This window comes from Vulpes lagopus, chromosome 12 (assembly GCF_018345385.1).
Source record: "Vulpes lagopus strain Blue_001 chromosome 12, ASM1834538v1, whole genome shotgun sequence".
Lineage (NCBI taxonomy): Eukaryota > Metazoa > Chordata > Mammalia > Carnivora > Canidae > Vulpes > Vulpes lagopus.
The window spans coordinates 24,137,035-24,152,899 of record NC_054835.1 but is presented as its reverse complement, the minus strand read 5'-3'; the positions used below and the strand labels follow the sequence as shown (position 1 = coordinate 24,152,899).

Genomic DNA, 15,865 nt, shown 5'->3' with positions numbered 1-15,865 from the left:
GCTGCAAAATCTATTTCTCACTAAACCAGAGACCAACTTTGTTTTGTTTTTGTTTGTTTTGACCAACTTTTTATTCATACAAAAGAACCTCTAACACCTCAGTGGAAGAGACCACCAGAGTACAATAATCTACACTGCAAGCTACTCACCTTGAACAGAAAGGTCAAAGGTCTCCAGCTCACTTTTGATCATTTCTTCACTAGATTTCATTTTGCTCTGTGAATTGGCCACCAAAAAGTCAAATTTGCTGATTTTGGGTTTTTCACTTTGAAACTCTCCAAAGTCATCCAAACACTCTTTGGGGGTGTCGTGAGAAGTGCTGCTGGAAGCTGGGCTCGGACACGTGGCCTCTTGGCTCTGTTCAGCTGTAGGTAAGTCCTGTCTTGTGAAATCTTTATAGTCCTCGCTTTCATATTCCTTTTGCTCACTGGTCTGAGGAATCACATCTTTAAAATTGGCAAAAGCTGGGAAGGTGGTCTCTGGAAGAGCATCTTCATTTGTGAAGGTTGTTACTTTAGGTAGAGAGGTCATGGTGAGGTTTTCAGAACTGCCAAATGAAGTCTCTTTCTTTGGAAGAACTGAGGCAGCTGAGGAGGATCCACTTCCTGCTGAGAGGACAAATGGAGAGAGTTTTCTGCCCTGAGATGCATCATCCCTGTCTGACCAGTCATAGCTCGTAAGTGTGCTCACTGCAAAATTGCTACTGTAGGTTCCAAAAGCAGCATATTTTAAGTCCTCTATATCTGAAAGGGAAATAAGACCCCACAATTAGAGGCAAGCTCATGATTTAGGCAAAATGCCCTAAACTCTGCAGAAGCAAAATGTCTAGCATATTTGATTAGTTTTATGCTATGTTGGAATTAACTAAATTTAGAGCTTGTACTAAAATTAAAGGAATTGGGCTGTAAAATCTGATCTTTAAAAACTCACATTAGCTTTGCACTGGAATTTACATTTAGTTACAAAGAGCCATTTTATTTGCATGTAAAGATTACTATAAAAAGACAGGACTGTTATCTACCAGTGTATGACATGAGTAGGATCATTTAATAAACTGTTCACTTCTGAACTTTAGAATGTATTTAACAATATCCCTGCCTAAAACTGGACCCTTTCGTCTTGACTTGGTTGGAAAATGTTCCTTTAACACATGGATGTATGAAATACACGTGACAAACTAATTAAAAACTGACAATTTCCCCAAAGTAAAGTGAAAATAATTTACCTAACATTTAACCGATTCTTACTTAGCAGTCTCTGTCTCAGGCAAGGTCAAATATAAGATTTTAATTAAGCAATTACTTACCTAGTTGTTATTTTGGTCAATATGGAGGTCACACTGCTGTGATGGAGTATGAGGAAAGAAAAACCAATCTAATCTACGCTAGCCTCTAAAAAATAAAATCAAAGGTCTGGGTGCTGGTGGGCTCCTGTTTCTCCTTCAACTAGGTATCAGCCCCTTATTTAAAAAAAAAAAGAAAGAAATGCTGAGGCAGAACACTCATTTTACAAAGCGTTCTTAATATCTGTTTAAAAAAAATTAAGAGGGAGCATAGAACAGTAGAGAAAACACAGGGGTTTTTTTGTTTTGTTTTTTTAAGTAGGGCTACGCATGGAGCCAACCCGGGGCTTAAACTCATGACCCGGAGATTGGGACCTCAGCTGAGATCAAGAGTCGGGACGTTTAGCCAATCGAGGCCCCCAGGAGCCCCAAGAGTGTAGGCTTTTTATTTAGACAAATCACAGTTCAACTCCTAATGGTGCCACCTGCTGCTTGTGTGACACTACGCAAGTTATTTAACGTGTCTTAACCGGAGTTTGCTTCTCTGTAAATTGAGGAGAAGACCAGGGCCTTGGAAGGGCTGTGCTGTGATGCTGAACTGGGACCACACGTAAAGGGCCAGCTCAGTCTCGGGTGAGCAATAGGTAAGAGCACTATTTGCACAGCATAGTTGCCGCTGGCCTCCATCTGACAGTTGCTGCTGTAGGGCCTAAAATGGAATCATTTCAGAGTAAAAATGGAATATCAACTCATCATCTTAATGGTCTTACTAGGGGAAGTTTTTTGCCATTTTCAAAAAATGAAACCAGCCAGGCTGAAAGTTGCCCACTCCAGTGTGCTGTCCACCCAGTCTGGCTGCTGGGTTGCTTCCCCCAGTCACTGAGCACGAGGCCAGAGGGCTGGGGGCAAGACTCCCGCTCTCAGACAACCAGACACGGCTCATGAGGCAAGTGCTCAAAAGCCTCAAAAGTTCTGTGACCCAGGCATTCCTGACTAAGCCAGCAGGTGAACCACACTAGGTCATTTTTTGTCTTTCTTCTGCTAAGCAGTAAGTGATTCCTGACATTTCCATAGCTCTTCCAAGAGTACGCTCCAAACCTCTCTTTCTCTTTAAACAGAATTAGGAAAAGAGTACTCAATTAATAATAAAAGTGGAAAACTGGATTACACAAAAGCAGATCACTTGCACAGAATGGTATATTTTAAACCTCTGTGGTGTAAATGGTACCCTTCAAATCTGGCTTATTAAATAGGAGGGGAAAAAAAGGTTCAGGTGAGAAATGTACACTTTAGAATGAATAAAACAGGGATCCCTGGGTGGCACAGCGGTTTGGCGCCTGCCTTTGGCCCAGGGCCCGATCTGGGAGACCCGGGATCGAATCCCACGTCGGGCTCCCGGTGCATGGAGGCTGCTTCTCCCTCTGCCTGTGTCTCTGCCTCTCTCTCTCTCTCTCTCTCTGTGACTATCATAAATTAAAAAAAAAAAAATTTAGAATGAATAAAACAAGGCTCCAGGCAAAATGCTTTCTTGGTCTCTGGCTGTAGTGTTTTGTCTATCCCCTCACTTTGTCCCAATACTGAAGAGATCAGCAGGTGCCCTGACTCAAACGAGGTGAACTGCAATCAGGAGGCAGATGCAGTTAAACGTGAGAGTCGTCTTCAAGGGGTGCATTCAGAAAAACGTCTCACAATCCGGGTATTTTTATTATTAGGCCGTACCAGAAAGCTTTTTGAGGAAGCTGTATTATGAACTGCTCCAAGAATCTCATCTAACGGGTAGCAATTTTCTCAAAGACCAAAGGTAATTTTAATGAAAAGTTAAGCTCTAGTTCAAAAACCACAATCCAGTTGCTATGGTAATAAAATTACCCATTTGTGCAATTATGCAATAAGAAAATAACAAGGGTTTAAAAAAAAAAACAAACGATTATAATATTATCAGGTAAAATGCATTATAAAAACAATAAGGGGGATCCCTGGGTGGCGCAGCGGTTTGGCGCCTGCCTTTGGCCCAGGGCGCGATCCTGGAGATCCGGGATGGAATCCCACGTCGGGCTCCCGGTGCATGGAGCCTGCTTCTCCTCCCTCTGCCTGTGTCTCTGCCTCTCTCTCTCTCTCTCTGTGACTATCATAAATAAAATAAAATAAAATTCTAAAAAATAAATAAATAAATAAATAAATAAATAAATAAATAAATAAATAAATAAAAACAATAAGGTATTATTACCTTAGCTGAAGAGCTTTTAAATATTTTTATAATTTTACAATACTACAGATCTTCAGCAAGTTTAACTTTTATTAAAAATGAGAGATGTATAACATTTTGCCTTCTGGAGCAACTCTTAGAAATGACCAGCTGAAAGGTTAAAAAAATTATATATATATAAAAAAAGGAGAGCAAATATACAAAATAGACCAAAATCTAGCCTATGTTGATTTAAAATTTTTCACTTTTGCTTATTCATTGGCCACTAGAGTGTAAAAATAATGTACTGAAGTGCAATTCATTTGAACACATAGGGAAATACTAAGCTGAATTACATAAGGAATATGAGAACACTGTCTTCCTAAATCTTAGCATTTATAAATAATATAAAAACTGAGTAGTATTCCTGGAATGGTGAATATTAGTAAATCATTTTTAAGAGAAATGTGGTAAATCAGTTCACTGAAGGTAGGTTAAACTAAGAAAATTTCTCATCGCCCATGTTAACAATTTTACATTTTCTAAGCAAACTACATGTATTATTGTATGATGGTTTTCAAAATATTAAAGATGCTATAAGACCTACAACATAAGTGATGGAAGCCCTGTCTGGTAAAATGACGTGGAATAACCCATATTTTGTAATCACTGAAGTTTCTATAGATGGGTTTTCCATTTGATAGTTGAATTCTGAAAATTGCGAGAGAAACAGGAAAAAGAAAACAGAGATGGATGCAATAAAATGAAAAAAGAATCACTACTGTATTTCCAGTTCTCCTGGAGAGCTCTGAGGCTGTGCTAGGTTGAACCGCAACTGCACACAAATAAGCCAAATTGTGTGCTGTAATATAGGTATTTGTTGGCAACCAGGAATGTCCTATAACAAAGGCCAAAGGAATCAACAAGGCCAGCTCCTTTCCATCATGGATCTCAAATCAAGACATGGATTTCTTGCTTATGCTGGCAAGTAACCCTAGCAGTCTCTTCCATAACGTCTATCCAAATCCTTTCTGAACAGATGTTGAAGACAAAAACAAGGTTATTTCTTGGAACAAAGAATGTGAGCTGCCACTACAAGATGTAAAGGTCATACTGATTTCCATGGAAGTTTTCTAAAGCAGTAAGCATATGCACAGGTGATTAAGTTCCTGGCTTCTGAGAAGGGGGTTTAGAAAAAGAAGAAAAGATACATGTGCAAAAGTCCACTAGTCTCCAGTGTTTTACAAAGCAATAAAAATGTTCATTGGACTAAGGAAGAAATACCTTTTAATTTCCAATACTAGTTTAATCATGGTTTACCAAGGCAAACCATGAAATATTTACACATCTCAACTTCTTTCCACCCCTGGCCCTATTTCTACCTTCACATGCTCTATTAACTATAAAATCTGGGCTGTGTCCTGTAAGTCTCAAACACTCTGAAAGTTGTTCAAGAGAAGAGGAATGAAAGTGATCACAGTGTACATTATGACAGGCTACAAAATGCTGCGGTATAATTGCCTTGTAGTGTCCTCTAATCTGCATAGAAACCTCCCATTCTTCCTTTGTACTGACTCACATAAATCTATGGTTTAAATGATACCCACACTATCTGTAAGCACCTGCAGGTTTCTGTGCCAGTGCTCTAAAGTTCAATAGAGAAAAGCAGCTACTTTGTGGATATTTTAAATCAGAAGGGGCTGGAAGGTCAAAGAAGGTGTCAGGATATACAGTTGACTCTTGAATGACATGGTTTGAACCACACAGGTCCACTTACACATGGATTTAAAAATAAATAAATACAGTTTAGTACTATAAATTTTCTCTTCCTTGTGACATATAACATACAAAATATGTGTTAACTTTATATTATTAGTAAGGCTTCTGGTCAACTGTAGGCTATTAGTCAAAAGTTGTATGGGGATTTTGGATGGCACTGTGGGGGTCAGTGTTCCCAACCCCCATCTTGTCCCAAGGGTCAACCATACAATGGGACTGGTCATGGTTATCATGAGAAATCTCATTACAAAAACCCATCAAATGAGCATAGAAGATGGCAATTACAGGTGGGGCCTTTTGGCCACACAAGGGAGAGGGCAGCACTCAGAAGACCCTTCTATGCACATGACCTTATCGTGCTCTCAAAGCCATTGGGCCAACATTTTCCAAAACAACATATCAAAAGAATTCAACTGATTGGAAAAACAAAGCTAGGAGCAGCTTTTTAAAAAGAAAATAATTTGATTCAAGTTATTCTAGGATTTAGCCCAGCTTTGATATGCCAGTGTCCCCTTTATGTTCGTTTGCTACTTTGAAAAGATCAGCAGAGATTTTAACATGAACAACAGAGTAACTGTAAAACATGAATACAGTTGTATAATTTCTCAGGCACTGATGTTTGATGTCAAGCACTAACTGTATTGCTTTACTTGGCACTGGAGTACACAGAATAGTATTTTTTTGTTTGTTGGAATCTATAGCTTAGAGTTCTTCAAGTCTTTATTTCAAGTTTATATTATTATTAAAACGTCCCCCCTAAAAAGCAATGTTACTCTGGAAATAGTAACTGCTCAGTTTATGAACGGGATTATGTTTTACGCACAGTTATATTCAGCCATTTTCTGCAGTCTGCTCAGATAAACGCAGAAAAGACAAAATAAAACAGTCCCAGATGGACCAATCTAGCATTAGATAATTCCAAAGCCACCACAAGACTAGTCTTATATATGGCACCAAAAAATCCTAAATAAAGGGCAGTTGGTATCATCACTAGCTGGAGGCTATACCAAGATCTCTTTCTTCCAAATTAGCAGCACACACTGTAATTAAGACTTAATATATTTATACAAGGTTTCTGAAACCAAGTATTATCCAACTTTCTAAAGCATTAATTTCTGGAAAAAACAGTAGTTTGAATGGCAGACTCAGCTTTGCTTTCAGTTAATCTAAACCCCAACATGTAACTTTTTTCTTTCTCAAATGGCCTATTTCAAATACTGTAAGCGATCTCTATGGACTCCTATTCAAAACCCTCATCTTTAATTGTTTAATTTCCTTTCTGCCTCAGATTTTTAAAAAAGAACAAAGAACTAAAATCTCACAAAATAAGAAAAAAAACGTAAACCATGGAAACAATCCTTTTTCCCAAGGATTTTATATGCCTTGGGTTTATGATCTAAAAAACATTATCATTCCCAAGGTTTTTTGCTTTAACACACTATAAAATGGAAAAAAATACTTTCCAAACTTGGCATTCTCTTACTGCTAACTTTTGTGTGTCTTTCTAGAATTTTATTCAAAATGAACATAATTTAAAGCTTACTTTGAGGTCATCCCCTAAAATTGTTTAACAACTTGGTTTATGATGGAATATTACTCAGCCATTAGAAACGACAAATACCCACCGTTTGCTTCGACGTGGATGGAACTGGAGGGTATTATGCTGAGTGAAAGAAGTCAATCGGAGAAGGACAAACATTATATGGTCTCATTCATTTGGGGAATATAAAAAATAGTGAAAAGGAATAAAGGGGAAAGGAGAAAAAATGAGTGGGAAATATCAGAAGGGGAGACAGAACATGAGAGACTCCTAACTCTGGGAAATGATCTAGAGGTGGTGGAAGGGGAGGTGGGCGGGGGGTGGGGGTGACTGGGTGAAGGGCACTGAGGGGGGCACTTGATGGGATGAGCACTGGGTGTTATTCTATATGTTGGCAAATTGAACACCAATAAAAAATAAATTTATGAAAAAAAAAAGAACTTGGTTTATGGACTATGAATAAAAAAAGATTCAGGGTGGCTTCCTGATACATTCTGAAGTTAAGAAAGATAATGTGCTCTACAATTAGAGGACGAGTGCCCATTTCAGACTCACACTGAATTCAGTCCTGAAGACTTCCTGGTAGTAACACCTGAACACTTTCCAAAACAGAGATTGGCAAGTTAAATTCAGTTTGCATGTACTGTGTTCAGAAGTCCATTTCTATATCATTTCATGATTTAAGTTAAATTTACAAATATCTAGTTATTCACAGATATATCATATCCCCTTGTCCCCAACACTCAACTCTTAGATCTGTTCCCTGAGCTGCTTCCTCTCTTCACACTGTAACTCCTAGTGGAGATAGGCTCTGTGATGTTTACTAAGCAATAACATCTATTCCTTTTTTCTACTACAAGAAAGGAGTAAATATTCCCTATTACATAGCGTAGGGTTAAAGTCACGTTTTAATCCAGTGCAATGTTAAAAATTTCTATCAGTGGAATTATAAGGGGAAAAGGCTAAACCGATATTTTCTTAGGAGAAAGGTATTTGAAAAAAACAAACAAACAAACAAACAAACAAAAGGGAAAGACCCTCTAATCACAGGAGGTACTATTATTGCTTTACACTTGATATGGACCAGGTATTGCTCTGGTCTAACCCTGAAAAAGTACAAATTACACACATCCCCACACTTTCAAAATATGCCAAAGAATTATTTATTAACATAGGACTTACAGATCACAAAAGAGAGTGGTACAGAAGAGCTGGAAAAGAAGTCATCAGAATAAGCATGCAGATCAGTATTTGCAGAGGAATATACCAAAGCAAGTTCGAAAAGGCACATTCACACAGAAAATGTCTAAATTGAAAAAAAGACATCTGAAAAGCAGCCAAAAAAAAAAAAATACTAATAATAAGGCGCTGATTAAAATACAATGATTTTCAATGTCAAAGAAGAGCTACTTTACAGGTAGGTAGGTAGCTAGCTATAGAAGTCCTGCTAACCCTTTGAGAATGTCACAATGAGGGTAAGCTCTTGCTGCCAACAAAACCAGATGATTGTAATGATTGCACATCAAGATGTTTTCGTGCCAGAAAGATTAAATTTAGTGGTGGGGACAAAAGCAGCCTAGTTGAAATTATATGCAGCAAGGGCTCAAAGGGTTAAATGTAATAATATGCAGAAAAATCAGGCAATGTTATTAGTATTATCTACCTTCCATACAAAGAATTATAGCGAGAGTTAAAAGAGACAGTATCCCCTTCAGAGTTAAGTTAGGGTTTCTAAACAAGATTAAGGTCCAGAGATAGCGATATACTAGGTTTTATTCTCTTTTCATCAGCCCATTTTTTATTTCTCCAACAAGAAGTACCTTTAACCCTCAAACTAAGAGAGCAAGAGATACTGTAGTCAACATAAGGTTAAAGTTAAAACCAACTGCACTGAAGAAGTCCCTGCCATTTACCTTCTACAGTTCATGTATGCAGCCGTTTTGCTCAACAACAGTATAACTCATTGGTCAGACATCAACCCCTTTTAACAACCGCTCTAAAGGGATACTGCTCCTTTCCGACAGGAGGTTTACAGATCAAAAAGATGAAACAATCTGCTTTTAAGAATATCCTCAAACTGAAGAGACTTGGCTTGAACATTACAGGTTCAAAGCTGGGAGTGTTCATAAAACATACATAAAAGAACATGAGCACAGAAGATTATTTTAACAGGTCAGTCAGAACAAGCTCAGGCAAAAAACCTCCCCTCCCCAAATAAAATGAAAAAATTTAAAAAGAAGGAAAAAGAAAAAGACATCCCAAATCTGATTTTAGACTCATCTCAGAAAGACATCTAGCTTGGCACTATGAAAGAATATAGATTCACTTTCAGAAAAATAGCTTCTAATTAATAACTTCAGAGTCCAAAAGGCTAGTATACATGTCATGAGATTTTCAAATAAAAATCAAATATTTTCCAAAAAACAGAGCACTTTGCAACTGACCACTATGGCTCAAGTAGCTCATACAAAAAAAATAGAAACAAAATCACTCTGTCGAACAAACAGCAGCAAAAAAATAGGAAAACACATGAGGAAAAATACAAAAAAAATGAAGTAGACAGTCGGGCACAAGAAGCTCTGCAGACAGTCAGTCCAATGCCCTTGGACAATGCCTTAGCAAGCCACTGTGTGAAACACGTACTGTTTCTGAAAACCTGCTCCCAATTCAGCATGCTGTTTAAAGATACCTGCAACACTTCAGGAGCCAAAGGATAGATGCAATTTTGTTTTCTGACTTAGCAGTTTGATATACGCAAAAGCTGTAATACTTGGACATTTCTGCCGGAATCTGTAAACTTGGAAGTGTCTTGTGTATCCCTCTCTGGTTAAAAAAACAACAAACCCTTTATACGCATATTTTCTAGAATAATACAGTAATACTGAGATAGTTCTCATTATTAAAGGCCACAAAATGGGTTTATCTTTCTATATAACATACCAAATAAAAGAACAAAATAAAAACGAGGACACTTGGGAATCTAGTTTTCAGGACAGGAAGCTGAACTAGAGAATAAACTGTTTACATGTCAATCCACACAGAATTTAGAGAGGGGCTCCCTTGTAAGATGTTTTCAAATACTTTATGAGAAAGTTAGTAGTTATCCTATCCTACCACCTACAGATTTGTTACAATTTAATACTTCCAGTGATAGAGTTCACGTCGAAAACCGTACCTGAATTCCACTAACAACTCATGCCCTTCTCCTTGCCAGACTCTGGCACACAGGACATCCACATACAAATTCTCTCCCTCCTCTCTTGTGGGAACGTGGCAAACTGCAGTACAACTGGCTAGACATTTTTACTTTCTTGGCCTAACAAGAATCTGTTTTTGTTAACCAAACAGGATACTATATTTGCAGCTGCCAAATAGACCCAAGAGAAGAGAAAAGGAGAGGGAAACACTGACCTCACTCAGAGAAATAGAGGAACATTACTGACACTGCAAAAGTCTTTATGAAATTCCTGGTGATGTAGCATTCATTCAGCAGTGGATTTTTATGTGCCTTGAACACCAAGCTGGCGTTTGGCTTCAAAAATAAAAATATTTTAGGTATCCGATCTATGTTCCATAACATTCATGGGATCCATATATCCAAGTATCCATAGAATCATATTTAACACTGCTTTAATGGGATTGGCAATGAAGAAGTTATTAGAAATTCATAAAGGTTAAGAGCCAGAGCCTTCTCTACTGAAAATCAACACCCACCGAATCTCTGAAATCTACATCACCATCACCAGAGTAATCTCACCAATTCCTCACCTGCAGCAGGAGGATGCTGGCCACTAACTGTTGGTAAATCCAAAGAGCTATCAGACATGACATGCTTAAGATCTCCTCCCACATCAGCCAGTTTCATGTCAAACTGAACAGAGAGTGCATCTTCAGAGTCCTCTTTGCCAACACTGCTGCCACCAATGGAAGGGAGATCCAGGGACTTCACCGAAGCAGAGTCTTCTTTGGTGTGTCTGAAAGCCACTGATTTCTCGCTCAGAGCTTTGTCTGAGTTCATGGAGGAAAATTTACTGGTGTGGAAGTCAGCAAAATCATCATCACTTTTTCCTGAAGGAGTATTATCTTTCAATTCTTCAACACCTAGTCCAGATCCTTCCAGAGAAAGTTGTCTGAAGACATCGTATTTGGTAGATGAGGCAGCTGAGTTCTGTCCACTCTTCACTGCGCTGCTTGAGCTGCCGGTTAGAGGAACAGGACTAGCTTCCTCTTTAAGGGTATCATATTTGTCATCTGCCTTTTGCTCAGATGAAATAGAGCTATTACTGAAAGCCATAAAATCTGCAAAGTCATCCTGCTCCCCAACAGATGCTGGACTAGAATATTCACCAAAAAGGTTGAATTCTCCAAAATCATCAGCCAAACTAGACATCTTAGTTGATGCCAATGCTGTCGTGGCTGCAGCAGATCCTGTTGGCTGTGGTCGTGTGGAAACAGATTTGGATGCACTAAATGCAGCTGAAAAAGACAATGGTTTCTCGCTGCTGCAGTTAACTGAGGAAAACATATCTAGGTCTGCTAAGTTCAGAGGATTTTTCACTTGTGTTGGTTGTTTCTGTTGTATAGCTCCTGAGGGGAAGGCTGCTGGAAAAGTTTGGTCTTTTGTTGGTGGCTCTAGTGGTGATAGACTATCGGCGGTTTTAAAATCGGTGAAACCATCATCAGTGCCTGCAGATCTGAATTCTGCAAAGTTTTCTCCTGAAAGAAAAAAAATCACAGCCAAATAAATAAGAATGCTGAGCTGAAAACCACATGATGTGCAGCATATTAAATTATAAGATTACTTTTAGAGACTTTTCCCTCACTGGCTTGACATTATTTAACCACACTGTAAACCCCACCAAAACATCTCTTTGGAAGCTACCGATCTGTTTCCCCATTGAAGGCTAGTGATACCAAAATAAATAAAAATCAAACCAAGAACATGTAACAGTATCAGTTTCATTTGCTCATCTAAGTGTGCTATGTCTCCTAGTGCCAGCAGATCCTTCAGTTGGCCAAAAGTGCTGCTCTTAGGACTTTTTCCTCCCACAGTTAGCCAGCCAAGCACACAAGAGAATAAGAAATGCTAATGATAATAATAATAATAATAAGTGCTAGAAAAAAAATAATAAGTGCTAAAGGTTCCTGAGGAGACACATGCTGAAATAATGATTCTTTAATGATAAAATGTTTACACGGTGATCAATCAGGAAAAAAAAATCACAGTTATCGATTAAGTATTATGAAAAATCTTGAATCTAGTATTTAGGATGTTTAACACTTTGCTCAACTAGGCACTTTAAGCACATTGTTAGATATTATGTGGTCTTGCGCCAGTATATGAAGGCATTAATTTGAAGGGAATTTAGATAAAATTCTTGAAAAGGTATTTACTTATTTGCAAAGCATTCTGGCTAAGGACACCTTTTTTTTTTTTTTTTTTAAGATTTATTTATTTAATAGAGAGAGAAAGAGGGAACACGAGTGGGAGGGACCGAGAATCTCAAGCAGACTCTGCCCCAAGCAGGGATCCTGATGCGAATCTTGATCTCACATCCTGAGATCAGACCCAAGCCAAAACTAAAAGTCACACATTTAATCGACTGTGCCACCCAGGTGCTCCCTCTATCTGTCCTGCCAAGGACACATTTTAAACTGGTTTTTCTATATCCTGCAACAAATAAGCTGAATCTTGTGAGACAAAAATCTGAGTACTTGGGTTGTTACCAAATGTAACAATGAGCACTTATTCTTATTTCTAAAAATTGAGAAGGATTTGAATAAATGCCAACTGTATTATTGAAAATTTCAAGGGATAGGATTTTTTTTTTTAAGATTTTATTTATTTATTCATGAGAGACACACAGAGAGAGGCAGACACAGGCAGAGGGAGAAGCAGGCTCCATGCAGGGAGCCTGACATGGGACTCGATCTCAGGACTCTGGGATCACGCCCTGGGCCAAAGGCAAGCGCTAAACTGCTAAGGTACCCAGGCGTCCCAAGGTGTAAGATTTAAACTTAATTTTTTAATTTTTAATTTTTTAAAAGATTTTATTCATGAGAGATACAGAGAGAGAAGGGGGGGGGGGCACAGACACAGGCAGAGGGAGAAGCAGGCTTCATGCAGGGAAGCCTGACGTGGGACTCGATCCCAGGTCTCCACAATCACACCCTGGGCTGAAGGTGGTGCCAAACTGCTGAGCCACCCGGGCTGCCCAGGATTTAAACTTTAGTTTATATTGTGTTACTCTGAGGAAAGAGTTACTGAAAAACAAATTTTTTTTTTGCTAATTTGTACAGAAAATAGGTACAATGTATTTCCACTAAATAATTAAATAGACTCAATTAAGATGCTGATAAAAATATAGACCTATGATTCTAAGAAAAGTTCCTTTTACAATCAGAGTACCCTTATCACTCATAAATTTGAGGTTAGGATACAGGTGATCTCAGTTTTTCTAACAGTATCTGAAAGTCTTCCATAAAATCCACTAGGTTTTACCAAGTAATGAAAATCAGATATAAACCAAATATAAATATAGCTATACCAACATCACTTATTTGAAAATATGAGTGCTGGTTCTGGAGAATTATAAACTAAAGTCTAGGCTTTAATTTCTCTGTCCAGTTTTAAACTTCTATTTGTCCCTAAAAATGAGATACAGAAACATATGAGCTAAAAAAGTATATTTCAAGCCAAAATCTAATTCTTAAAGCTGTCATTAAAATAAAACAGGCTTTAAATATACTGCACTTCTAACATGATATACACTTTGATGTATCATAAGAAAAAAGCATAGAAAACAATGGAAGCTGAGTTTTCCTAATCTGGGATACTTAATTCACCAGGATAATCCATCAACACAGAGAAATGCATTTAATATTACTAGGGAAATTTAAGGAAGAGAGGAACAGCATTCAAAATTTCTATATTTTATGTTTTATGACATACCACTAATAAAACTCAAGTCAATTTCACAAATTGACAGGAGAAGCACATGTGAAACTTAAAAAAAATCATGCTACAATTTTGGTTAAGTACATCACTGATAATATTTGTATCATTTCTGTAAATGAAAATGTAATAAGCAGCCAATTTTGTCACAGTTTAAATTTTTGATGTGCTGCTTTGAAGTATCTGTGAAATTGACAAGTTTTGCTTTGTTATTTTTAAAAAGAAATCACCACCGCAAACTAAACTTACTGATGAATTGTAAATGTTTCCATTAGAACTGTAAGCTAGGTGAAAGGGTCAAAAAGAAATAAAAATGGGTGGATTTACTAGTTCAAAACAAAGGCAATTTTGGGACAAGTAAATTAGTTGCAGTTGGAAGCTTGCATTTCAGAGGGTACATTAATTCTCTGAATCCTCATAAATTCCCCTCTCTACTTGCCTCTTTTTAGGCCCTAAAAACATTTCAAAAGAAGTCACTTTTTGCTAAAACTTCAGTAAGAAGGGTGGGTCACTTCTCCATATAGAGTATTTTCCTCAACTCCTTAAATATATGGCTTAAAATTTATGGTAGGAATAGAAAAAAGGAAATATCATTAAACTCTGTCACTTAATAATCCACAGTTCTAAACAATATACTACATGATTTTTCATAAATTCTAAGACACTAACATACCTGATCCACTATTGTATTTTTAATGAGAATAGAATAAAATATCTTCTCCTAAAATGAACAAAGAAGTGGCACCTCTACCTGGAACTCTTTATTTATTTATTTTATTTTTTAAAAGATTTTATGTATTTATTTATTCATGAGAGACACACACAGAGAGAGAGGCAGAGACACAGGCAGAAGGAGAAGCAGGCTCCATGCAGGGAGCCTGACCTGGGACTTGATCCTGGGTCTCCAAGATCACACCCTGGGCTGAAGGCGGCACTAAATCGTTGAGCCACATGGGCTGCCCTGGAACTCTTTAACTTAAAGTTAAAGCAGGAATGAAAGCAAGCCAACAAAAATGGCAGCAACAATCCAGGGTCCTGTTACTAAAGTACTATAAAAGCAGCAGTAGGTACTGCTTACATTTTGATAGCACCAGTCTTTCCCAGGAATAACATGCCTATGATATGATCATAATAACCACACTACACAAAGAACTCTGATATTAAACCATGCTCTTTACTCCAAACTTGCTTTGTCCCAAGAAGTGATGAAAGCACTGCTGGGAGTCAAATCCAACTACCAAGCCAAAAGTTCCTCTAGGGTTTTTTTTTTTTTTTTTTTTAAGATTTATTTATTATTTTAGGGAGAGAAAGAGAACAAGCATGAGTGAGTGAGCAGGGGGAGGGGCAGAGAGAGAGAATCCTGAGGCAAACTCCCTGCTGAGTGTGACCCCAGTACCCTGAGATCATGACCTGAGCTGAAATCCGGGTTGGCCCCCAACCAACTGAACCACCCAGGCACCCCAAAATCCTCTAAGGTTTATCTCTGTACTCCTAATGCCTAACATAGGCACTGAGGGGAAAAGTTATGACAACCTAAAGGCTTGAATGAAACAAGAAAACAGTTCTAGAACCTAACAGCTATAAGGGATAGAATATATTTAGAATTGGTGGATTTTCCTTTTTAGAGATATTTAAGTAATACACTTTTTCCTTGGACTTTCACACATTACCGTTCTTATAATCCCCTCTCACCTCCCCGCCCCTCACTTCACACCCACCCTGACTTCTACCCCTTGGACAGAAGGGTGAGAACAAATGATTATCAAACTTTCATTCTATATTCTCTTCCACTCTCTTTAAGCCCTTCTATAAATCCTTCTTACTTCATCTTATTAAATTATAGCCATGTTTGAAAATCTTGAAAAGACTCGTTGCTACCTTTTGCATAGTCCACGGACTGCCGCGCTGCCAACAAACAGTTCAAATTCTTGTTAAGCATTTAAATAACTGAGAGCTGTCACAGCCCTTCATTTGATACAGAAGTCTAACCTGGTTGAAGGCTTCCAGTGAAAGGGAACACACTAGGTTCAGAAGAAATTGCCTCAATTTGGAGTTTGCCCTAAATTTTTGAAAATAATGTCCAATAACTGAACTACATATTTTGTTTCCTTGTAATTTCCAGAG

General features: G+C 37.9%; 1 protein-coding gene across 13 annotated transcripts in view; it reads right to left on the bottom strand.

Annotated features, from left to right (window-relative positions):
* SYNRG (synergin gamma) overlaps nt 1–15,865 on the bottom strand; it is an 87,104-nt gene that overhangs the window by 21,116 nt on the left and 50,123 nt on the right. For 9 of the 13 annotated variants that reach the window (XM_041725570.1, XM_041725579.1, XM_041725571.1 and 6 more), the window contains 2 exons: nt 10,555–11,502; nt 150–743 (listed from right to left, as the gene is read on the bottom strand). In XM_041725570.1, coding sequence (XP_041581504.1) covers nt 150–743; nt 10,555–11,502 — 1,542 coding nt within the window. The remainder of the gene's footprint in view (nt 1–149; nt 744–10,554; nt 11,503–15,865) is intronic. The other 4 variants (XM_041725575.1, XM_041725583.1, XM_041725582.1 and 1 more) reach the window with 2 other exon arrangements.